General features: G+C 42.7%; 1 protein-coding gene and 1 pseudogene across 1 annotated transcript in view; both read right to left on the bottom strand.

The window, feature by feature from the left end:
• Positions 1 to 22,282, bottom strand: part of ORC5 (origin recognition complex subunit 5) — a 79,675-nt gene extending 57,393 nt beyond the window's left edge. Inside the window, 13 exon segments of the mRNA XM_032221718.1 lie at positions 189 to 236; positions 2,067 to 2,179; positions 3,027 to 3,079; positions 4,289 to 4,379; positions 5,874 to 5,922; positions 6,237 to 6,367; positions 8,392 to 8,503; positions 14,248 to 14,322; positions 18,118 to 18,158; positions 18,161 to 18,314; positions 20,561 to 20,577; positions 20,580 to 20,652; positions 22,172 to 22,282. Coding sequence (XP_032077609.1) covers positions 189 to 236; positions 2,067 to 2,179; positions 3,027 to 3,079; positions 4,289 to 4,379; positions 5,874 to 5,922; positions 6,237 to 6,367; positions 8,392 to 8,503; positions 14,248 to 14,322; positions 18,118 to 18,158; positions 18,161 to 18,314; positions 20,561 to 20,577; positions 20,580 to 20,652; positions 22,172 to 22,282 — 1,068 coding nt within the window.
• Positions 22,283 to 23,904: 1,622 nt separating this feature from the next.
• The window catches only part of LOC116511717, a 30,065-nt pseudogene continuing 28,224 nt past the window's right edge, over positions 23,905 to 25,745 (bottom strand).

Consider the following 25,745-nt stretch of genomic DNA (forward strand, 5'->3'; position numbering starts at 1 on the left):
CATGCTTTAAGGCCAAAACCCAGCCTGAAGATGGTGAGTGAGACCTCGCCGAAACATTGCCAAGACAAGCTCAATCTTACACGGGAAAAGACCCGAATACAACAAGACCAGCAAATCTACACCCGTGAAAATTTACAAAAACTGAAACAAAATGTTTTACATGGATCCGAAACACAAAGCTAAATTACCTTTTCGTGTTTCTTCTGAAAGTTTACCTTCCTAATTTTTCCATGATGCTGCAAGAGACAAGGAGAATTTCATTGTTAGGTAGACGTTTACAGAAGTGGCATCAAACTGGAAGATGGTGGAGAATCGGGGTATTTCTGCATGCGTATTTCAACTATAATTTGTTTTATTTTTTTTCTTCATTTACTATTTAGGTCACAATAATAAAGCAATACAGCTTCCAGCTTCAAATGTCTACTTTCAACCCGCAACCATTCCGCTCAACCACCTTTCCAAGTTTGGATGGGGCTGAACCAAGGGTGCTTAGGATTGGCCTCAAGAGTTCTGGCTGCCCATGATTGTGATCTGGGTTACTTAGAAACCTGACCCCATTTATGACCAGTTACCATGAGCCCTGCAATCAGGTGACTCCCAATGGCCAGCAGAGTAGGTCAAAAGTTTGCGTTAAGTCTCCCCCATCCAATTTATTTTAAAGCAGCTCAATCCAAGTGGTCTTCATTTATATTTTATTTCAGCAATAATAAACCTCTTGCTCATACATCCTCAATTGCTTTGAACTTTCCTGGGCTTTTGGACAGCAGATTCTCTCCTCTTCTCTATCCAGAATGCGGGCAGAGAGGACCGCTGGTTTGAAAGAGGGGTCAAGGAGGCCACCTATATCAAGACTGAAGAGCCCCTCTCAACAGAAGGGGCGGGATACGACATCATCTATCTCTGGTCTGCAACACAGTCCTTTCAGCAGTTCCGAGATGATTCCACAACCGTTTGCCCTCTGATACAAGTGACCCCGAGGAGGGCACAGATAAAACCCCCAAGCGTCCTCCAGAGCTCCTGTTGTGTTCCGCCAGCAGAGCTGGCAGCAGACTCAGACAGTGAGGAGGTTGGGGAGGAACATGGGCCACTCTTAGTGTCTGGAAAGATTCTGATGAGGGCTCTGTGTCGGAGGCAGAGAGGGGGCCAGGACCGTCTGACAGTTATCACCTGCCTTCGGGGTTAGTCATCAGGCTCCAGCTGTTCGTCTGCCTCACTGATGTCTGACTCCGAAGGCAGCTGATAACTGGCATACAGCAAGCAAACCAGTAATAAAAAATAAAAGGAAACCCACCACTGAGCAATTCATCGTCCACCTGTGGTCTTACTCCCAAGTCGACCCCTGTTCTTTAGCTGTTCCCTTCGTCTGACAACTCTGTGCATGTGCACACTGGGAACAGGCTCCAGCTGTTCCTCTGCCTCACTCATGTCCGACTCCGAAGGCAGCTGATAACTGGCCTATGGCTCTGGCCCCCTCTGCCTCTGACACAGAGCCCTCATCAGAGCCTTCCCCAGACTCCAGGACTGGCCCATGTTTCTCCCCAACCTCCTCACTGTCTGACTCTGCTGCCAGCTCCGCTGGTGGGCCACAAGAGGATCTGGCTCACGGAGCTGCCCTGGAAACAGCAAAGGACCAGCCCGCAGTGCCTGCCAGCAAAATGGAGCTTTGGAGAGCCACGTGCAGCCCCCTTAGGCTCCGTTTTCAGCAAGGACAGCCTCCTGCAGCCCTCTGCCAGCAGAAATGGAGCTGTTTTTACTGGCAAATACTGCAGGAGGCCGTCACAGCCGAAAACAGAGCTTAGGAGCCCGTTTTTGCTGGCAAAGCGCATGGGCAGCCACAGGAGCCCCCAACACATAAAATTAAGCTTGCCACATCCACTCTGGGCCCTCGAGGTCAAACACAACCCTGATGTGGCCCTCAATGAAATCGAGTTTGACACCCCTGGTTTAGACATTTTCATGTTTCTCCGTATAAAAAAATATCTGCCATAAAAGCTACTATTTAAACATTTTTATTTGAATCCCGAGACACCTTAAGGGCAAAAAAAAAATAACAAACCTAAAATTACCTTAACGAAGAATCTTTTATCTGTCCTGGCAGGATTGTAAGAGGCCAGATAAGCTGCTATTAGAAGAAACTTGGAATAAAAGGGCAATTCTACGTGAGCATGAGTTGAAAGTCCTAGAGGGAAGAAAACGGTAAAAAAAAAAAAAGAAGAAATATTGAATCTGACAATTTAAAAGCTCATGTTAAAAAAAATCAATTTAAAAGGTTCTTGCCCACCGTTTAATATTTTTTTTTTTCAAATCTGTTTTTGGTTTTTTGGGGGTGGGGTTGGGGTCGTTGGTGTTTTTTTTTTTTTTTTAAAAAGCTGCTGGTATATTTATAAATTCTTTCTTATTTGGTCAAAATTCTTAAGGCTCCTCTCATCATCAATAATTTAGACGGCCAAACTATTGTTGCTACACTGTTGTGACCCAGCAGGAGCCGTTGGAGCTGCCACCAGACTCCGACAGCGAGGGGCCCGATGAGTCGGCTCTGGAGGATGTGGAGGACCCTGGACAGGGTTCCGACTCCGAGCAGGGCGCAGAGAGGCTGGTTGGCCACCAGGAGGCGCCTGAGCCTTGGACCAGTGGGGAGGAGACAAGGGAGAGTGATCCAGAAGCCAGCAGTGAGTTGTTCCTGGATGCCCGGCACCAATAATAGGCGTAAGGAACAGTTGTGCAGTTACAGGAGGTAATTGCACTCAGCTGGTGGTCATTAGGCTCCTCTCCAGACTATAAAAGGACTGCTTGTGCACAGGCCCCTCTTGCAGAAGTCAACGCAGGAACGAATGTTGGAGAACATTTTTGTGAGCTTGGCAGGCTGGATTGCTGCCACGGCTTATCTGTGCTGGATTGCTGCCCAAGCTTGTCTGTGCCGGTTTGCTGCCAAGGACCTGTCTGTCTGTTAATTAAATGCCGTAACTTATCTTTGGCTCAGAGTGTGTGTTGGTGTGGAACGAGGGGGGTCAGAACACTACACATACCTTTTATTTGTCCAGGTTCTCCATTATCTTGCTGTAACCGTTCCCACTGGGAGCTAAAAAAGACAAGGTAGCTGTTCAAAACCCCCATGTTTGTCGTGGCTAAAAACAAGTTTTTTTTTTAAATCCTTCCTTTTTTTAAAAGAATACATTTGGGATTCTTTGGGATTAAAGAAGTAAAGCAGTAAAGTTGTTTAACAGTACGTCTACAGCAGGAACAATACAAGATTGTTTCACTGGATAGGCAGCTTGACAACTAGAGGCTGTTATTTGAAACATTTTGTAAGAAGGTTGCTTCATGAAGCTGTGGTGCTATTGTCCTAGGCACAATAGAGGAAAATTTCATTCAAACATACAGCTTGCCTTCCCACTATCTCAAAATATACAGGTTCAGCAGGGAATCAGGGTTTTTGCTAAGTAATCGTGCAAATTATATAAATACTAGACGTGAATCAATAAGCTTTCCCTTCTTTGGAAGAAAAGGAAGAAAGACCAAACAAAATTCATCAGTCACTTTGGTATACTAGCTGGAGTCTCGTGGTTCGCTATGAAACTATGTGATCGGGCTTGATACTAAAAGCTTGAACTTTAATGTAGAATGTGCAACTCCTTAGCATCAGAGCGTGTTAATATAAGGCAACTGGCAGTTGGAACAGAGTTCCTTTCAGGTGGGGAGGGGGAGTAGAATGTCTAAACTCCCAGCCGGCAGGCTGGATGAGTCATGCATTGGCAACACCCACGCCCAGTCTAGTGAAGGAGCAGCATCAGAAGGGGCAGCATCACAGCGTGTTAACATAAGGCAACTGACAGTTGGAACAGAGTTCCTTTCAGGTGGGGAGGAGGAGTAGAACATCTAACTCTTTAGCATCAGAGCGTGTAAATATAATACTCTGTTTCTCCCGTTGTTCCACCTGATTTCTTCGCAGGACTCTAAGGAAATGGAGTCTCTGTTGGGCCTTTCCAATCACTAGAGACGTGTTGTTTTTCACCTGTTCTTCCTCAGCATTTTGCTCTTATCTGCAACTGCTTTTAATAGAAAACTCATACAAGAAACCTTCCACGCCGCACGTCTTCCATATCACTTGGCTAACTGCACGTTTTTCATTACTAAAAAATAAATAAACTCTTGCCCATGTTAAGCAGAATTTAAACAGATAGGGACGCTCATAATGATTGGGGAGGGCGGGGGGGAAACCTTTCATATCTGATAACTCAAGATTGTTACAGTAAAAAAAATAATACAGAGAAAGAAGGGAAGCCATTACCTTGATACTTCTCGGAGATAAACCGTCTGCATAGCTTTCTTCAAATGGGATTCAATGTTTTTCCACAGTCGGCGTGTGTCGCGTTCGTTCGCTGTAACCGCGGAAAGACAATTTAACCAGGGTGGAGCTCTGAAGAGCATCCAGTAATATAACCATCATTGCCAACTTTAGTCGACTCCATCCGTTCTCTCTTGGATGTTCCAGAATCGTCTAACCAACAGGGCTAAATTATTTTCAGACTAAGAATTCTGGAATCTGGACTCTTAGTACACCAGTCGAGTGCTTACAGAAACTTTTGAATCTATAGGTTCTATGAGCCGGGGTAGCGCAGTAGTTAGTGTGCAGCACTGCAGGCTACTTCTGCCGACTGCCTGCAATTTGGCAGTTCAAATCTCACCAGGCTCAAGGTGGACTCAGTCTTCCGTCCTTCCGAGGTCGGTAAAATGAGGACCCAAATTGTTGGGGAAAAGAGGCTGACTCTGCAATCTGTTCGGAACTGGGCCACACAAGCGGCGGAAGAGCACAGGCACACAATTCCCACCTGAGCAAGCAGTGGTCGTATGAGCTTGAAGCTTCATTTGCGTAAGCGACCAACTGCCACTTGCATAGAGAACTATCTCTTTCCCCCCACACCCAGCGCACCAGTCTGCCAGGCCCGAAAGGTTGAGGACCAGTGTCATAAGTCAACAATTTTTGAATCAACTCACGTGTCCAAAATCCAGGACCACAGGACTCTAAGGGGCGGTGCTCATCTTTTTCAAAGCCAAAGAGCCAACACTGCCCAAAGACATCTCCATGGTCATGTGGCCGGCATGACTAAATGCCGAAGGCACACAGAACACAGTTACCTTCCCACCAAAGGTGGTTCCTACTTTGCTACTTGAATTTTTATCTGCTTTCGAACTGCTAGGTTGGCGGAAGATGGGACAAGTAGTGGGAGCTCGCTCCGTTATGCAGTACTAGGGATTTGAACCGCCAAAGTGCCAACCTTTCTGGATTGACAAGCTCAGCATCTTAGCCATTCAGCCACCATGCCCCCTATTTTAATAGTACCGGGTCATATTTAGGCTGTGGAATGGTAGCAGCATATTTTCCGGAGGCCTTCTCTTAACCATATAAAAAAAATCATTTCAGTCTAATTTGACTCTCCATGACTGTAGGGATATTTCCACAGAGTTTTATTGCCCAAATACTCCTGCGGTATTTCCCGCATTGCTTAGTGCTCTGTAATTTCTGGTGTAATTTTTGTCTCCTATTGAACCAGCATACGTGTACCGATTTTTTTCTCTCCTTTTTATGACCCTACCATCCCTTTTATCAGAATAGGGTCGGGGCGACAGAATGGAGCTGAGCATTTACTGGCCGGATGCCCTTCCTGATGCCTAGGCGGAGCTCACAGCAGATATTTTCTCTTTGAGTCCAGGGAGAGAAACATCTGCCGCCGCCTGGGATTGAACTCTTTAACTTTCCGAGTGGGAGGCAAGCATCTTCACCTCTAGGCCACCGCATTGCTCAGTCTGTATGTATCCATGACAAGGCAGGATTCATTCATATAAAAGCATTCATATGAAAGTAAACTACTCACCCTCTCCTTGGACCACAGGCTCACAATATTTAGAGAAATTAAGTGCAGCCTGTAAGATAAAGAGTGAAAGATTTATTTAATATCATTTAGAACTTCAAGATCCACTATTAGAATAAATTGCCTGTGAGATGTGTGTTTGTGTATGTGCGTGTGCATCTGGAGAGAGAGGGAGGGAGGGACGGGGGAGGGAGGGAGGGAGAGAGAGGGAGACTGAGAGAGAGAGAGAGAGAGAGAGAGAGAGAGAGAGAGAGAGAGAGAGAGAGAATATGAAAATCAGAATGTCATTTTTAAATGTGTGCCAGTGTGTTCAGAGAAAAAAAGGAACAATAAAAGTTATCTTAGCTTAGCTAAGTTATCCCTCACCAGATGTTGAAGCTCCTTCAAGTCCCTGCAGACTGGATAGAAGACTCCAAGAAGAATATTGATATATGCAGCATAAAAATCAAATGAATATTCTGGAGGATGGTCATGGGACAGAATCTTCTGCAGATGTCCTATTTGAATTTTTTAAAAAAACAACAACAAAATTGCTGAAGCTCGTAGTGTGACTAACTGCATTGTTTTCAGTGCTACAATGCAGGAGACATCACACCAAATAACATTTTTACATAAGACCAAGAAACCTGCTGTTACAACCATTTTTTTTGGGGGGGGGGATTAATTTTTAACTATCTAACTCACTCTAGTTAATCAGGTAATATTCTAAGCCAATGACAGGCAGCCCAAGTCTTCTTCATTAAAATCATCATATCATGCTTTCAATTTCCTTACAGATAGAATTCTGTTTGAAGAAAACATCTACCACAATTTCTTCTTTTATATCAAGATACCCAGAATGACCAAACCTCAAGCAATGAAATGCCTTTTTTTCAACTCAGGTAAACATTTTATTAATATGTCCCTTAGGGTCCTTGTTCATTTATATAGTGATTAAACTGCCAGGCATGTTAACATTATTTGTTGAATATCTCATATTTATATTTTACACAATGCACTTGTTTTCCTTGTCATTCTGAGAGTGATGATTAGTGGGAAATAAGATGCTTCCAATTCATAAACGGCTGGCCACCGTACCCACTAACATATCTGAAATACAGGTACTCCTTGACATAGGACCAAAATTGAGCCAAAATTTCTGATGTTAAGTAAGACATTTGCTGAGTTTTGCTCCATCTTGTGATCTTTCTCGCCTCAGTTGTTAAGTGAATCACTGCAGTTGGTAAGTTAGCAACCTGGCTGTTAAGTGAATCCGGCTCCCCCCATTGTCTTTGCTCGTCGGAAATTCAAAAAAGGGGATCACATGTCCTTGGAACACATCAAAGGTCGTAAGTATGAACCAGTTGCCAAGCGTCCGAATTTTAATCCTATGACCTTAGGGGTGCTGCAAAGTTCGTAACTGTGAAAAAACAGTCATAAGTCATTTTTTCTCAGTGCAGTTGTAACTTTGAACAGTCACTAAATGAACTGCTATAGGTCAGGGACTTCCTGTATACTGCTGTTGTGGCCTGCCAGCGGCCAGTGGAGCTGGCAGCAGATTCGGACAGTGAGGAGATTGGGGAGGAAGATGAGCCAGTCCTGGAGTCTGGGGAGGGTTCTGTGTCGGAGACAGAGAGGGGGCGAGGGCCATATGGCAGTTATCAGCTGCCTTTGGAGTCAGATATCAGTGAGGCAGAGGAACAGGGGGAGCCTGTTCCCAGTGTGCGCATGCGCAAAGTTGCCAGACGAAGGGAGCAGCTAAAGAACAGGGGTCGACTTGGGAGTAAGGCCACAGGTGGACAATGAATGGCCCCTCCCAGAAGAAATAAAAGAGAGCAAAAGGGGAGTGAAGTTTGCAGGAGAAAATTAGTTTGCTTCATTGGTTCATGACTCTCCAAGACGCCTTGCCAAGTTCTGCAGATATCGGCCTGGCAGCTCTCCAAGCCAGATAAGGTCTGTCACCGTAAATCCTCCCTCGAAAGACTTTGCTGGATGGGAATGAGCAGAATTCACAGTCAATTAATACAAGAGGTTTTTGTCAGGACCAGGAGTTTGCTTCATGCTCTGCAAAATAGCCAATGAATGAGTCATCATTAACCAAGGGCCACCTTTAAGAAATCTAATTTATTTTCTTTTGTTCAGGCCAGGTTGGCTTGCTGGAAAAGCCAACTTTTTAGGGCGCGCCGGAAGGACCGGAGGTCGGGGATTATACGAAGCTCTGGGGGCAGCTCATTCCAGAGGGAAGGCACTCCCACAGAGAAGATTCTCCCCCTGGGTCGCTAGCTGACACTGGCATATTCCTTGCAGACGGCTGGTTATTTAAATCCTTCCATTCCCCGCCATCCAGTCAGAGTTGAAGAAGCTTCTCGGAGGAGAAGCAAAACGTCTTCAATGAAAAAAACCAAGAAAGTCCAGTTGCTTCCTGAAAACGACTTTTAGGATACCGTAGGCTTTCTTTCTTTCTTTCTTTCTTTCTTTCTTTCTTTCTTTCTTTCTTTCTTTCTTTCTTTCTTTCTTTCTTTCTTTCTTTCTTTGTCCTTACCTATGCTGTAATCTGGAAAATATAATGGCAGTGGCTCAAGGCATCCTGTGCTTGGACGAAGAAGCTCCCATACAATTTCACTGAGGAGAACCACACTCACGTTCTTCTCCGTCTGTAAGCGAGCGAAGTTAGAGAAGAGACAAATTAAAAATAACCCAGGAGCTACATTTTTAATCAGAGAAGAGTTCAGGTTTTGCAAAAAAACAAAAAGCGGAAAGAAATTAATCCGATTCAGCATTTCACTTTTAAAGATATTTGCATAGTGAGAAGACCTTAAATAGCTTAATCAAGCAGCTAACACATTTATTTTTTTTAAAAAAAAATAGGTTTCAGCCTCCTCTTTTTCTGCACTATGACATTTATGATTCCCCAAGGTACATATCTTAATTATTAAGGAGGATAAATTGATTGCGTTCGGAGGGGGGGGGGTGTGAAATAATACTTAAATGACATTTATGTTTCCCAAAGATACATATTTTAATTATTAGGGAGGACAAATTGATTGCGTTTGAAAAAATAATACTTAAATCATTAAAACTGATAGGACCTCAAAGCAGCCATCCTATTTTATTTCCAATCTGCTTTCCCCTTATGGGATAATGTGCCTTTTATTCATCTCTAGTACGCTTTTACAACAGTAAAACTTTCCTGTTATTTTTATATTCAGGGTCCAGTTTTCAAGGGAAGTTGGTTCTCATTGTGCTAGAAGTTATGGGATAATGGAGGAGCTACTAATTAATTTGTCAGAAAGGCACATAAAACTATAAATGACAACGTGGAATGGAATGAAACGTCGGATCAAAATGAAAATGGGCTTCGGAGTTAAAGCATGCTTTAATAAAATCTGAGCTTCTACTGACTAGCCCAGGGGTCACCAACCTTTCGGACTTCAGGGACCACTAAATTCATAATTTTATATCCCGTGGACCACTAATATGATCTGGCTAATGAACCGGCTAGGTGGGCGTGGCTAGGTGGCCATGTGACTGGGTGGGTGTGGCCAACTCGATGTCACTCATGTCAAAGGGTGCCTCATCAGCCTCTACTCGCCCCTCCCCTCCCAGCCACTCCTCCCCTCCCCACCCGGGCCTCTTAGGGCCCCAACAGGAAGCAGTTGTTGGAGCTAAGCAGCCACCATGAGAAAGAGTTGGCAAAAGAGCTCAGTTCACATTGATTCTGACTGAGAAGGAGGCTCAGCAGAAGCACCTCACCTTCCAAGCAGAGGGAAGACCTGTGGGAGTGCAAGGCCAGGTACCGGCACCTGGAGGCTCAGGGGGCTGAGATGGTCAGCCAGTTCCAGGCCATGATGCAGTCCCACTGGAACGAGGCCCTCTGGCTCTTCCCCACCAGCCGCGCTTCCCTCCAGCCTTCGCCCAAAGTCCCACACCAGGAGGCTGAAGCAGGCCCAAAGTCACAATTTCTGCCTCCCTCTGCCCCCCCACAAAAAGACCCCGAAGGGGGACACTCTCTGCAGCAACACAAGCGTTCATTGCACGTATCCATCTCAGGGGCCATAGTTTGAGGACCCCTGATTTAGTGCAATAGAAAAAAATGCAAATAATTTTTCTGCGGACCACCCAAGTTTTCTCACAGACCACCAGTGGTCCATGGATCACCCGTTGGTGACCGCTGGACTAGCCGTTTCCTCAGGAGGCCAAAGCCAGGTAAAGAGATTCTTCCTCCTGACTTGAAGCATCCTAAAATTTGACTTTAAATTCAAAAGGAATCCTGAAAATAATCCCTTCAAGGAAACGCTGGAAAAAAAGGAGAGAAAAACCCATGAAGGGTTTGATGATGGGAGTAAAAAGCAAAAATTTCACGCGTTCCATATCTCTGCTATGAACCGAAAGTTTCCTTCCTTTCATTACTGTGCAGAACTACATTTTTCATCGAAAGTACTTCACATCTCAATTAGATTTTATTCACCTCCTTTTTTGATCCAGGACGTTGGAAAAGAAACAGTTTTAAACTTTCTGACACAGGAAAAAATGGTCAATATTTGTAAGTCGAGAGATCTATTATATCCTGAGATGTTTATTCTGGTTTTTCATTATTAACATCATATAGTATCAAAAGGCTTGAGACAACATACTGTTGTTGAAAAATTTACGAAACTCAAAATAAAAGAATAACAAAGTTGGAAGGGATCTTAAAGGTCTTCTAGTCCAATCCTCTGCACAAGCAGGAGATCCTATACCATTCTAGACAAATGGTTGTCCAAACTCTTCTTAAAAACCTCCAATATTGCAGCATCCACAGCTTCTGGAGGCCAGTTGTTCCACTGATTAATTTTTCTAACTATCAGGAAATTTCTCCTTAGTTCTAGGTTGCTTCTCTCCTGGATTGGTTTCCATCACAAATTAAAACATACCAAAATGTACAGATGGTGAAATTAGGTTAAAACAGAATTAAAATATTACTTTAGTTAAAAAAAACCAAACACAATAAAGCAAGCAAACACTGTAGACCAGCGACAAAGCTTTTTTGTTCATTTTTAAATCCTTCCAAAAGGTCAAAATTGACCCTATTGTACTGGAAAGTGAGTTCCAGGAAGTCAGGGAGAAAATGTGGCTCTAAGAATCCTCCCCAGATAATCTCATTGGGCAGCGGGAATCCGATTAACGCAATACTGAGATGGAAAACTATTCCCAAAGGCTGTGAAAGATAGAGCTGTGGAAACCACTGTTTGAAAAATTTAACTGGACAAATTTCCTGTTGTTAAGTCTGCATACTGCCCAGAATCATCTATGTGAGATGGATGTCAGTCAGAGAGAGAGAGAGAGAGGGAGGGAGGGAGGGAGGGAGGGAGGGAGGGAGAGAGAGAGAGAGAGAGAGGAGAGAGCGAGAGAGAGGAGAGAGAGGAGAGGAGGAGAGAGAGGAGAGAGAGAGGAGAGAGGAGAGAGAGAGGAGAGAGAAAGAGAGAGGAGAGAGAGAGAGAGAGGAGAGAGCAGAGAGAGAGAGGAGAGAGAGAGAGGAGAGGAGAGAGAGAGAGGAGAGAGCAGAGAGAGAGAGAGAGGAGAGAGAGAGAGGAGAGGAGAGAGAGAGAGGAGAGAGGAGAGAGAGAGAGGAGAGAGAGGAGAGAGAGAGAGAGGAGACAGAGAGAGAGGAGAGGAGAGAGAGAGGAGACAGAGAGGAGAGAGGAGAGAGAGAGAGAGAAAGAGAGAGAGGAGAGAGAGGAGAGAGAGAGAGGAGAGAGAAAGAGAGAGAAAGAGAGGGAGGGAGGGAGAAAGAGAGGGAGGGAGGGAGAGAGTGGGAGAAAGAAAGAGATGATATATAACATTACATAAAATATATAGAGATAATAATATAACGTTAGTATGTATAATATATCTGATATATTAGGTATATCATCTGGCACTGCACACCAGAACAAGACACAAGGAGAGTTTTTTTCCCAAATGCCATCACTCTGCTAAGCAACTAATTCCCACAACACTGTCAATAATTTACTAAGACTGTATTACTACTATTATTCTTCCTAGTATCTATCTCTCCCCACATGACTATAACCATGTTGCTTGTATCTTTACAATTTATATATTTTTTTATTTTATTTTATTCCCTTTCCTATGATTTGATTGCTTATTAGTAATCTATGGCTATCACTAAGTGTTGTATCTTATGATTCTTGATGGATGAATGTATTTTATTTTTCTTTACGTACACTGAGAGCATGAGTATGAGTATGAGTAATTTATTTATATGTCGCCCTTTTCCCTGGGGGGACTCAGGGCGGCTTACAACTCGAAAAGGGAGGGAAACAAACAATTAACACATAAGACAGTACATCATTAAAAGCACAACATTCATACTATTCGGGTGGGTTACAGTCTTTAATCCCAGGCCTGACGGGATAGCCAGTTTTTAAGGGCTGTGCGGAAGGTCTGGAGGGTGGTGAGGGTACGAATCTCCACGGGGAGATCGTTCCATAGGGTCGGAGCTGCCACTGAGAAGGCTCTCCTCCGCGTAGTTGCCAGTCGACATTGACCGGCAGATGGAACTCGGAGGAGGCCTAATCTATGGGATCTAATTGGTCGGGTGGAGGTAATTGGCAGTAGGCGGTCTCTCAAGTACCCAAAGTATGCACCAAAGACAAATTCCTTATGTGTCCAATCACAATTGACCAATAAAGAATTCAATTCAGTTCAGTTCTGTTCTGTTCTATTGATATAGATGGGCAGCTATATAAATTTAGGAAATAAATTAACAAGTGTTGGAATGACTTATTTTTCCACACCTTTTATAAGCCTCCCCCGACTTGAAAGAGATTGGAATCACACAATATGCCTCTCTAATCCATTTGAACTGCTGCAAATGCCGTTAATCCAAAGCAAACACATTTCTCCTCGCACTCAAAAGCATCATGTTTATTACATCAGATTATTGCAAGGGAAACACACGGATGTGTCCAAGGGACAACAGCCATCATCCTCGACTTCGGTTTGCTACAAAGATTAATGCACATCTTCAAAACCCAAAGGAGCACATTTTAATCAGGTTCTCGAATGCCATTTACCAGCAAGCATGAGAGAGACTGTCCAAATTAGTATTTCTGTACTATGGCTTATTGTAGATTTACAGTTTTAATTCCAGGAGGGAAAGGATGGGAAGTAAAACACAGTGTTGAATTAAACACGAAACAATCATTTTCTTGCCTTCAAAACTATTTGCATGCATTTCTTACCATCATCCTCACTTGTCACTTTAAGTACAATACAAACAAATCAATTTTACCCTCTAATTCTTCCATTTTGTTAAAACCTAGCTTACTTAGATCTCTCAACCTCTTAACTCTACTGACATATTGGTTCCACCACAAAACCGCGTTCGACTAAAGCGCGCTCGACGAAACCGCGTAGCTGACGTCATCACAGTGCGACGAAAAAAGCACGTTGTAAACGCTAAAGCTAAAATTAACCCCTAAACCTAAACCTAACCCCCCTAAACCTAATCCTAAACCTAACCCTAAACCTAACCCTTAACCTAACCCTAAACCTAACCCTAACCCTTAACCTAACGCTAAACCTAATCCTAACCCTTAACCTAACCCTAACCCTAATCCTTAACCTAACCCTAAACCTAACCCTAACCCTTAACCTAACCCTAAACCTAACCCTAACCCTAACCCTAACCCTTACCTTAACTTGAATCGGCTTGCTTTCAAAGCGCTATTTAAAGCACCCTTTCTTCTCCGCGGTCGCTGTTGTCAGCGACGCGGTTTAATCGGGCGCGCTTTAGTGGAGCGCGGTTCTGTCGTGCCACGGACATATTTACGGTACATAGCATGGTTTGTCAGCTTGTGTCTGTTTCTGCTTAAAATGCAAAATAATAATAATAATAAAGTAAAAAAATATATCACATTTTAATAAAAATAAACAAACACCCATGTCATGTATCTTTCTCTCTCTTTTTCCCATTTTTTTTTTTGCAAAATTTATTATTGATTTTAAGAGCAACATGTCTTATGGGAAATAAAGCTGTGGATTAAGCAAAACTTCTAACTAAACATTAGTTTAGGTGTATTAAGAAAATATCCTTTAAATTTAGTCACGTAACTTTTCAAATTGTTGATAGATCACAAATGGCAACACAAGACAAAGCTAATAAAATAAACAATTGCATAAACTCAAAAGACACATAACTGACCAAATCAGCTAGCAAAAAAGCTGTTTCACATTAAAATTGTCCTAATTTTCAATTGAAATCGTCCTAATGAAAAACGCACAAAAATAAATTTTGTAAAATGTATTGTCAGATCTGCTAGACACTTTTCATTTCAGAAATATACTTATTAAATCAGTCATGATATGCTGGGGATTTCATTCTTAAATAACAAAATGTGGCTAATTCCCTTACCAATTCTTGCAGTCTAAGAAAACCTGGGAGAATATTTCCTTCCAACTCGCGCATCTGTTCTGCTTTATCCAAAACCTGTAAACAAAAAAATATGTTTGTTACACAAACAAAAATGATAATTTAAAAGTTGTTTCTAGTACTCAAAATATATTTACAAATGCAAACATTTTCTAAGAGTTCCTCGAGTTTTTTTTCCCTCAGGCAGGCACAATTGGTTAGAAAGTCCAAGTATTTCAATTAAATGATTTAATCTCCCTAAAAGCAACTAAAATATGTCTTGATCTTTGATTGGGAGCCACCCAGACTTAGTTGAATTATGGGCAGCTATATAAATATTTTAAATAAATTAAATAAAATATTAGATCATATTTTGCTCTGAAGAAATAAAGTTAAGGTAAGAAGTGGTTAATACAAAGTTTAATTTTCTTCCAATAGCTACTAAATTCCTATATCTATATTGAAATAGATTCTATTACTTCTAACAATAGAAAATTATACCAATTGGCTGTTTAATTTTTAAAGGATTGGATTTCATAAAAAGTTAGGGAAAGAAAACTATATTTTATTTCAGATGAGGCTGGGCTATGTAGAACTTTTGTACTCAAATTTTACAGAAGTGCCCTTGCTTAATAATACAGAAAACGTTAGGTTTCCAATTACTAAATAAATAAATTCCAGAGTGTGAACTTTCGATACAAGATCTCAGTAAAGTAGGTAATGATTATATTTTACGACCTTCCTTGCCACAGTTGTTAAGTGAATCACTGCAGGTGTTAAGTTAGTAACACGGTTGTAAAGTGAATCTACCTTTCCCACTGACTTTGCTTGTCAGAAGGCGGCAAAAGGGAATCACGTGACCCCAGGACACTGCGGCCGAGTATCTGAATTTTGATCACATGACCATGAGGATGCTGCAATGGTCGTATGTATGAAAAATGGTCATAAGTCACTTTTTTCACTGCCATTGTAACTTCGAACAGTCACTAACTGAACAGTTGTAAGTTGAGGACTACTTGTATATGTATCATTTTGAATAGTATAACAGAATACAGATGCATTAAAAAATCATTAAAATAGCATATAAAATGTGTATCAAAATATAAAACGTCAAAGCAGTAAATTATTTCAAAAACACACGAGTGATGAATAAAACTGAATGAAATAAAATTATGTATGAGCAGCCACTGGGGTGGTTAAATCTTTGGCTGGATATTTTATCTATCTATCTATCTATCTATCTATCTATCTATCTATCTATCTATCTATCTATCTATCTATCCATCCACTAGCTGATAACCCGGAGTAGCCTGGGTATGTATTTATCCCAATCCTGTATTAGAGAGAGCCCCCTTGCGGAGTACTGCGAAGCCGCTACCAAGGCAACTCCACTATGTGGTACAATAGAAGTCATTTTAAGGCACAACAGGCTGTATCTTAACAGAACTTGAATCCAAAATGCACACTATCACTCTCAAAAGTACCGTGACTTGGCACTATAGATATAATTCAGTCCTTTTCATTTCAGCCGCCCAGGCGTTCCGGAGTTATGCCGGAACACACAACACATGGAACACACAACAAACATCCCCACCTCCAGGGATGTTAGGGATATCTCCCCACCCCAGCCCCCAGTATTTGTTTCCAGAGAGTAAGTCATCTGTGTACAAAGTTTGGCTGAAATTGCTCAAGGCGTAACTTGAAGTTACCTTAGTTCTTATACTTTAACGCTTATCTAAAGTGCAAATTACAATTTGAAACTCTCGTCAGGAAAAACATGATGGACACACTGTTCTCACCGTAGACATCAACAAAGTTATACTGACAGCAACAATCACTGGGGAGAATGAGTCATGTTGAGCCTCATGATTGATCATGTCTGTTCTATACCTGGGTTTGGATTTGAAAAGCATTTAGAAACTACTGAGAGAGATCATTTATCTTCATTTTCCCCGAGTTAACTGAGGCTGAAATATGTTACATTATTCACCAATGAAACAAAACAGAGTTAATTAGTTTTGCCAATTTGTGCTACCAAAACACATGGCCGATCATCAATCTTCATTTAAGTCACCCCATAATAAATCCGTACATCACAGGTTAATTCACATAAATTGATTCTGCTCACATTCGTGTCTGTTTTCATGCACAGCAGAGTGGAAAGTTCTAATTTCACTCTTAATTCTTCTGATTTATTGACAATTTGCCCAATGCAAATGATCACCAATTTAATTCCACTTTATCACCTACTCTCAAGTCACTTCAGATATGAAAACGATCAATAAACAAAGCAACTTGTCTAAAACCAGCTTTATCCATGGAACAGATCAGTAAGACCTCGCAACACATTTTCATTCTTTTTTGGAGCTTCACTTTCTGTAAACATTTTTCTATAAATAAAAAGTGAGGTCCTCAGAATTATAGTGATCAATGTGTAAGAGATATGTATTTCAGGTAAGCTCTGTTTTTACTTTCCTTGTTACAGCTAATTACATTTTATTAGCAGGTTGGGATTCCCTATAGTGCAGCAATATTCTCTCTGTACAGTTAACTAACTATATAACAAAATAATTCAGCCGAGCCAATTACAAATTTCATTCTTCACAGCTAAGTAATAATACTATGCAAGCTTCCAGTGCAAAAACATTCATACACTTTTATCTGAGTATATCACAGTATAAAATACATTTTTTTAAATACTTAAATCTAAGATTCACAAGACAACCATCCATCCTGCTGCACTGTATTGGCAGCAACAACAGGGACCGAAAGCTATCTCCACCAGTGGTGGGTTTCAATTGATTTTACTACCAGTTCAAACACGCACCGCTTCTGCGCAGAAGTGTCCAGGTGGGTGGGCGGAGCTTCCCGCTGCCGCCACTACCGGTTCGCCCGGTCTGGGGCGAACCAGCAGAAACCCACCTCTGATCTCCATGCCATGGAAATGGGAATGCTCCATTGGATATCGGGCCTCTCCCTTCTTGACCACATCACCATTTGACAACATTTGAGGGGGGGGGGGGGCACCAATTAAAGAGAAGATGAGAGAAGGCCGCCTCCGCTGGTATGGACTTTCCACTGTAACCAATTAGAAGTCAGTGGCCGGTGACCTTGCAGGCATCCAAAACTGTTCTGACCCCCTCCTCCGTCCAGTAACGACTGCCGAGACAAGCTTAACTGGAATGTACTTTAATAGCAAGACACCAAAACCTCAGTGGCTGAAAGCCAAGTATAACAAACAGATAAGGACCTTGGCAGCAACTCAGATAAACTCAGGCAGCAATAAACACAGATAAGGCTTGGCAACAATCCAGCCTGCCAAGCTTACAGTAATGTCCTCCGACATTCAATCCTGCGTTGACCTCTGCAAAGAGGGCTGTGTGCACAAGTAGCTTTTTATAGTCTGGAGAGGGGCCTAATGACCACCAGTTGAGTGCAATCACTTCCTGTAATTGCATAATTGTTCCTGACGCCTATTAGCTCTTCGATGGCGTGCATCCAGGAACAACTCACTACTGGCTTTTGGCTCACTCTCCCTTGTCTCCTCCCCACTGGTCCAAGGCTCAGGTGCCTCCTGGTGGCCAACCAGCCTCTCTGGCGCCCTGCTCGGAGTTGGAACCCTGTCCAGGGTCCTCCACATCCTCCAGAGACGACTCAGAGGGCCCCTCGCTGTCGGAGTCTGGTGGCAGCTTCAACGGCTCCTGCTGGGCCACAACACAAAACAGAGATGGCAAGACACCCTGCGCCCTGGAGATGCAGCTGATTGTGCAAAGCGGTGTTCAATGATCCAAAAAATGAATCCTGCCTCTGTGGGGATATGCTAGGAGGAGGAGAACAATAATAACAACAACACAGTCTAAAATAGATACTTACAACATATATTGTCTGATTCTGCAGATCAGGTGTCAAAGCTGCCTTTTAAATAAACGTATGAAATCATTGAAGGTGCTGCAGGATACAAAGGAAGGATCTTCTTCTTTGATGAAGAGGCACTGCAACTGTCTCAATATTTCTTCCAGAAGTAACCTTGAAGTAAAACATTCGGCACAATTCACAAACACATGAGGAATCTAAAAAGAACGAGAACGAAGAGAGGTTTCATTCTGCTTATATGTTATCACAAGGGAGCAAACCTAACTTGGACTGTTTACAAAGTAACAAAATGATAACATTATTTGCAAAGCAATGTCAAACACCTGTTTAACTCACTCCTTACAGCTGATTTGCAAAAATCACTAAGACAACCAGGATCAGAAGTGAGGGCTGCACAGTAATGCCATCCTGAGAGCACTGCATATAATCATGAATATGTCCATCAGCGTATAAGCCAACCCTAGAAATTTCGACCGAAATACCATGAAAAATGTGTCATGTATAATTAAGCTGACATCTGAATTTTATGACATCTGAATTTTAAACCACAGTGACAGGTGGGAAACGCAAATTGTTACCTCATCATTTATAAGACCATGCAATTTTAAGCCTGTGACAGGCTTAAAAAAAAACAAAAAACTAACTTCTGGTCCGCAATTTTTTGGTGTGTACTTTGGAACCTAAAATTCTCAGCTTATCTCCAAATACAGTAAGTCCCATTCAAATTAACAAGTCTTACTTTTGAGCACAGCTCTCTCCCCTGCTTTTAAATGGATTTATTTCATTGCTAAGTACTTACTGATTGGGATTGATATATAGCGATCAATATATAGCAAAATATATTTTACTTTATAAAAAGTGAAAAAGATAAAAGGAGTCCCTGCAGATTTTTACTCCGCGAGTCGTTGCTGACTCTAGGGCCCGCTGCTCATCTCCGTTTCAAGGACATTGAGTCAACATTATTATGTGGACATTCCCACGGTCATGTGATTAGCATGACATCACAGAGCGCTGTTACCTTCCCACCGAAGTGGTACCTGTTTATCTACTCGCATTTGCATGCTTTCAAACTGCTAGGCTGGCAGGCGAGCTGGGGCGAGGACAGGAGTTCACTCCGTTGCGTGGTGTCAGGGCCTCAAACCTCAGCGTCTTAACTGCTGAGCAACCATGCTACCCTATATGCGTGTTTGTGTGTGTGTGTGTGTTTAATGTATATATACATTAAAAACCAGCCACCCAATATGACATACTCTAAATCGAGGGTAGTCAACCTTTTTTATACCTACCCGCCCACTTTTGTATCTCTGTTAGTAGTAAAATTTTCTAACCGCCCACCGGTTCCACAGTAATGGTGATTTATAAAGTAGGGAAGTAACTTTACTTTATAAAAATTATAAAGCAGAGTTACAGCAAACCCCTACCGCCCACCATGAAGCTGGAACGCCCACTAGTGGGCGGTAGGGACCAGGTTGACTACCACTGCTCTAAATTGATTGCAATATGCAATTGCATGCAGTTCTGTTGGAAAAGACAAGATGAAAAGATTGCTGGTAAATGTATAACAAGTTAATCACATTATAAATAAGAGCTGGGAGTGCTGGGAAAAAACATAACATAGCATCAATGCATACGAGAAGACCCAGACTGGGAACTCAGATTAGGACATAACAAAAATCAGAAACGTGATGAGTCTACTGGTAAAAAACAAACAATAAACACTACTTATTTGGCTTACCTTTATTCTAAATACAACTTCCTTTCTTTCTAAGGCCAAGGAAGCATATATTTTGAGCCACAGGTGGATCATAATTCACAATTACTGATGCTAGGCGGTTCACCGACAAATGCGCGCCCGACAAAAGCGTGCCAACAAAACCTCCACGACAAAACGGCGAAATCGAAATCGCGCCCACTAAAGTGTGTCGACAAATGCGCGCCGCCAAAAGTGCGCCATCGAAAACAATGAGAAAATAACGGTAACAACGTTAACAACCCTAACCCTAACCCTTACCCTAACCCTAATCTAAAAACCCTAATCGCTCTTTTGTGGGCACGGTTTTGTTGGCGCGCTTTAGTGGGCGCGCTTTCAACTTCGCCGTTTTGTCGCGGCGGTTTTGTTGGCGCGCATTTGTCGGGTCACGACGCTAGGCTAAAGGCAGCTGCAGAAAATTGTTAATTTGCTGCTCATTTGCCCTATTTACCTGCACCCAAACAGAAATAAAACACAACTTTGATTTTTTCTGGATTATTTTATGCATCGGGCACCTCCTGCTAAAATGTTTCTGGACAATCCCACTGAACAGTTCCCCACAATGAAGGTTAAGATGTTTCTCTACATTAAATGTGAATCGCTGTTTAAAGAAAGTAACAAAAAAAATAACATGTTTGTTTCAAATCTTTTTTTTTTAAAGGAAAAAAAACCGATGAAGTAGATCATTCTTACCTCCAAGGTTTTTAGAAGGTCTGCAGCACATAGGTTTTTCCACTGGATGTGTGTCCATATATGAAAAGGGCTGGAAAGGTAAAGTGTTGACGCTAGGAAATAATATGTACATACATATTTAGGAGGGTTTTTTTTTTTTTACTTTAAGCATACCCTGCCCTTTGCTTAAATGTATTTTTAGGATTTTGACTCATTATTTCTGCTACATTACCTGAACAATGATTGATGAGAGACTGACAGAAAGAGAGGGGAAAAAAGAGAGATAGAGACAGAGAGAGAAAACAAGAAATAAGTGAAAACCAAACTGAATAATAAGGCAAAAAGGACTTTGAAAAAGAAGGAAAAGGAATCCTAAAAGTTAGCAGCACAAATAGTTAAAATTTGACAAGCAAGTGCATCTTCCCAAGCCTCATCTTCAAGATGCTATCTGTTGTGGCCCGCCAGTGGCCAACAGATCTGGCAGCATATTCAGACAGTGAGGAGGTTGGGGAGGAACCTGGGCCAGTCCTGGAGTCTGGGGAAGGCTCAGATGAGAGCTCTGTGTCGGAGGCAGAGAGGGGGGCCAGAGCCATCTGAAAGTTATCAGTTGCCTTCGGAGTCAGAAATCAGTGAGGCAGAAGAACAGCTGGAGCCTGTTCCCAGTGTGCGCATGCACAGAGTTGCCAGACGAAGGGAACAGCTAAAGAACAGGGGTCGACTTGGGAGTAAGGCCACAGGGGGACGATGAATGGCCCCTACCAGAAGAAATAAAAGAGGAGCAAAAGGGGAGAAGAGTTTGCAGGAGACAATTAGTTTGGTTCATGGCTCTCTGAGGCTCCTTGCCAGGTTTTGCAAATCTCGGCCTGGCAGTTCTCCAAGCCAGAGAAGGTCTGTGACTGTAAATCCTCCCTTGAAAGACTTTGCTGGATGCGAAGGAGCAGAATTCACAGTCAATTAATAAAAGGGGTTTTTTGTCGGACAAGGAGTTTGCTTCATGCTCTTAGGAAGCCTCGGTCAGAACAGCATCTTCAACAGCTTTTCAACAGGCACTGTCTCCGTCAACTGGGCTTCTTGGGTGTGAAATGAAACGTTAGGATTAAAAAAAAAAAACAAGGAAGTCCAGTTGCCTTTTGAAAAGGAGGTTTGGGATCACACTATCTCTGCTGAGTCTCACTTCCCGTCCATTACTGCGAGCAAACAGAACAAGACTTCACCTAGCACCTCACTCCTATGTAATTGCTTTAAATAATAAATCATCATTCCAGGGACATCCATTTCTTGTTCATTCTTTCCATAGGAGGAGAAAAAAATGAAATCTGGTGTGAGGATACCACAAGAGAAAGTTCCTGTAAACAGCTAAACAAGAGCTGCATAGCTGCAGTCCACCAAATACTCCTAACAATCTTTAAAAAAAAAAATCATAATAATCACCCTAATTATGCAAGAGCTTCCTGGAAAGTGAAGGTTTAAGTTGATGTTTTTCATTCCAATACATTCCACTACCAGATGTAAAGAAGCTGAAAGCAACTTTAAAATTACCCTTCCTTTATAATACAAAATATGACTCAAAGCTTCAGTCTAAAAAAAAAAATACAAGATCCTATCAGAAATATATATATATATAAAGGGTACCTCTCCAAATATTGACAATAAGGTAGACGCCTGAGCTTCTCGGCAGGGTATCACGCTTTCCAGTTGAAGCAGTTTTGCTTCAGGATACTCCGGGTGTTTCAAAGCTGACATTTAGCTTCTGTTTCTGTGGCTCCGTCTCAGGGGCAGCTACAAGGATGAAGGAAGACCTGAAAAATGAAACTGTAGTTCAGATTTCCCATGAGAATGTATTGGCTATGTAATGAGTGACATGTTTTCAATCAGGTTACAACCGGTTTATTAAAAACAACAAAGCATTACAGTTTTATTAAACTGTTTTATTAAAAACAACAAAGCCGCGTCCTGCCCGCTGGGCGCTTAGATCTGGCCCTGGAAACAGCAGACTGGCCCTCAGTGCCTCTGACAGCATAAAGAGATCTCGAGAGGGCCGCACGTAGTACCCCTTTTCACTGACAGAGGGCTGCAAGAGGCTGTCACAGCCGAAAATACAGCCCGGGGGCTGTGCGGGGGGGCCCAAGTGCCATTTTCGCTGGCAGAGTGCTAGCAAAACAAACTGCTAGCAACTACTGGTCAGTAGTTTTGGCCAGCCCGCTAGGGCTACCACCGATGCACCCAACATGAGTGACGTCGAGCTGGCCATGCACACTTGGTCACGCAACCACCACCACCCCAAGTTAAACACAACCCTAATGCGGCCGTCAATGAAATCAAGTTTGACATTCTTGCATTACAGAAACATTAAATGTCCACTTGCAGCTCAATATTTGAGAGGGGGGAGGACTAAGAACGTGTGTGTGTGTGTGTGTGTGTGTGTGTGTGTGTGTGTTCCAGCATAACTCTGGAACGCCTGGAGCAATTTCAACCAAACTTGGTACACAGATGATTTACTCTTTGGAAAAATATTATGAGGGGGTAAGATACCCCTAAAACCCCTGGGGGGGGATTTCTGTTAAGATACAGCCTGTTGGCCTTAAAATGGCTTCTACTGTACTGCCGTAAAATGGCTTCTACTGTGAAATGCAGTGGAGTTGCCATGGTAACTGGCATGGTAAGACACCTCTAACACCCTTCAGGGTGAGTGTTCTGTTAAGATACAGCCTGTGTGCCTTCAAATAGCTTCTACTGTACAGCGCAGTGGCGTTGTCATGGTAATGGCTTCACAGTGCTCCATAAGGGGGCTCCCTCTGGTAAGGGGGAAAATCCACATTAGAAATTATGTTTGGCCCAGACATTTCCCCTTATAAATAAATACCTGGGCAACGCCAGGTTATCGGCTAGTACTCTATAAATACAGGCAATCCTCAATTTACCATAACTGAACCCATTTAGGATCAATTCAGCAATTTAGTACTTCCTCTATGCTGTTTACTACTGATATTAGCATTATTATATTATTTGCCTGTCCTGTATAAATGAGGATTCTAGTCCTCTGTGCTCTATGTCCTGCTTAATACATATTCAGCTGCTTGCCTTACACCTAAAATACTTTCCTTCAGCTTTTCTTGTAGGGATATAGATTATGAGAACAAAGATGAAAGAAACATCTGATGCGTATCAAATGTAGTTTCTTAACTCTTAATTATAAGAGACGCTACAAGGAGGACAACCGTCTTGACATTTATTAAAAATAAAAGCGCTCGCTTCAGTGATTGCTCATTGTAAATTCGGGATGGTGAGAGGAAGCCAAACTATCACTGTCTTAAAGGTAATCATCAAGTCTTATTTTAGATTGATGTGTTGTGCAAACTTATAATCTAAAGCTGTGTATATACTTCAGAGCACTGCACAAATTCAAAAGCTAAGTTAACCATGGCTAAACCTTCTACAGGAATAGTGGGGAGAGAAATTAACACAATAGGTAAGACGGAAGCCCATTTTTTTTTCCAAATGAAATTAAGTTCAGCTAACTGGGGATGGATCACAATGGAGCCCAGAATTTAGGTTGCTGTTGTGGCCCAGCAGGAGCCGTTGGAGCTGCCGACAGACTCCGATAGCGAGGGACCCTATGGGTCGGCTCTGGAAGATGTGGAGGACCCTGGACAGGGTTCAGACTCCGAGCAGGGACCAGAGAGGCTGGTTGGCCACCAGGAGGCGCTTGAGGCATGGAGCAGCAGTGAAAGCCAAAGGGAGCTTGTCCCCGATGTCGGGCCCTGGAGCAGTGGTGAAGACGTCAGGCCCTGGAGCAGTGGGGAGGAGCAAAGGGAGTTGGTCCCCGGATGCCAGGCAGAGAGGGACGGATAAGCGCCAGCAGCAATTACGGAGACTTAGAAGATAATCGGGCCCAGGTGTTGTGATTAGGCTCCTCCCAAGAGAGTATATAAGAAGAGACTTTGGGTGGAGACCTTTTGCAGGACACACCGTTTTACTAAAGCTGGAGAAGCTCTTATGTTGTATTTCTTATCTGTGGGAGTCTGGGTTGCTGCCAAAGTCTTGTCTGTGAGTAATTACTGTGAATAAATTGGCTAATAGTAACCTTGTGTCGGTGTGACTCACTGTACGGAGGGTGGGGGGATCAGAACAGGTTGCTAAAAGTGAGACATTTGTCAAGTGAGCTTTGCCTATTTTACGATTTCCCTTTGGCACAAAGTGAATCATTGCAGTTGCTAAATTAGTCACACAAGGTTGTTAAGTCAATCTGGTTTTTCCCCATGGACTTGGCTTGTCAGAAGGTCGCAAAAGGGGATCGTGTGACACCCCCCCCTCCCCCGGGGCACTGCAAACCGTCACAAATGTGAGTCAGTTGTCAAACATCTGAATTTTGATGACATGACCGTGGGATCGTTAAGTGTGAAAAACGGCCACAAATTACTTTTTTCAGAGCTGTTGTATCTTTGAACGGTCACTCATTGAACCGTTGTAAACCGAGGTCTACCTGTGATCCAAACAGATCTAGGGACACTCACCCACCCCAGTTGGAGAAGCTAAAACCTACCCGAGATCCTTCTTTCAAACTTCTTCTAAATTTAGCATCCATCAGGGCATACAGGTAGTCCTTGGCTTATGACCACAATTGAGCCTAAAATTTACATTGCTAATAGGTGAGACGCTTGTTGAGTGAATTTTGCCTCGTTCTACGACCTTTCCCTGCCACATTTGTCAAATGAATCACCGCGGTTGTTAAATTAGTACCACGGTTGTTAAACGAATCTGGCTTCGCTCGCAAAAGGGGATCCCATGACACACTGGGGACCGTCATAATGTCAGTCAGTGAGGCAAAATGTAAATCACATGGGCCATGGGGATGGTGCGACGGTCATAAGCGTGAAAAAACACTCACTGGTCACTTTTTTTCCAGTGCCCGTGTCACTAAATGAACTGTTGTAAGTTGAGGACTACCTATTATCCAACAGATCTAGAGACCCCAGACTGGAGAAGCTAAAACCCTACCCCGGGGACCTTCCTTTGAACATCTTCTAAATTTAGCATCTGTCAGGACATACAGGTAGTCCTTCACTTACGACCACAATTGAGCCCAAAATTTACAATGCTAAGTGAGACACTTAAGTGAGTTTTGCCTCATTTTACGACCTTTCTTGCCACATGTCAACTAAACACCACGGTTGTTACATTAGCAACGCAGTTGTTAAATGGATCT

This window comes from Thamnophis elegans, chromosome 7, assembly GCF_009769535.1.
Source record: "Thamnophis elegans isolate rThaEle1 chromosome 7, rThaEle1.pri, whole genome shotgun sequence".
Lineage (NCBI taxonomy): Eukaryota > Metazoa > Chordata > Lepidosauria > Squamata > Colubridae > Thamnophis > Thamnophis elegans.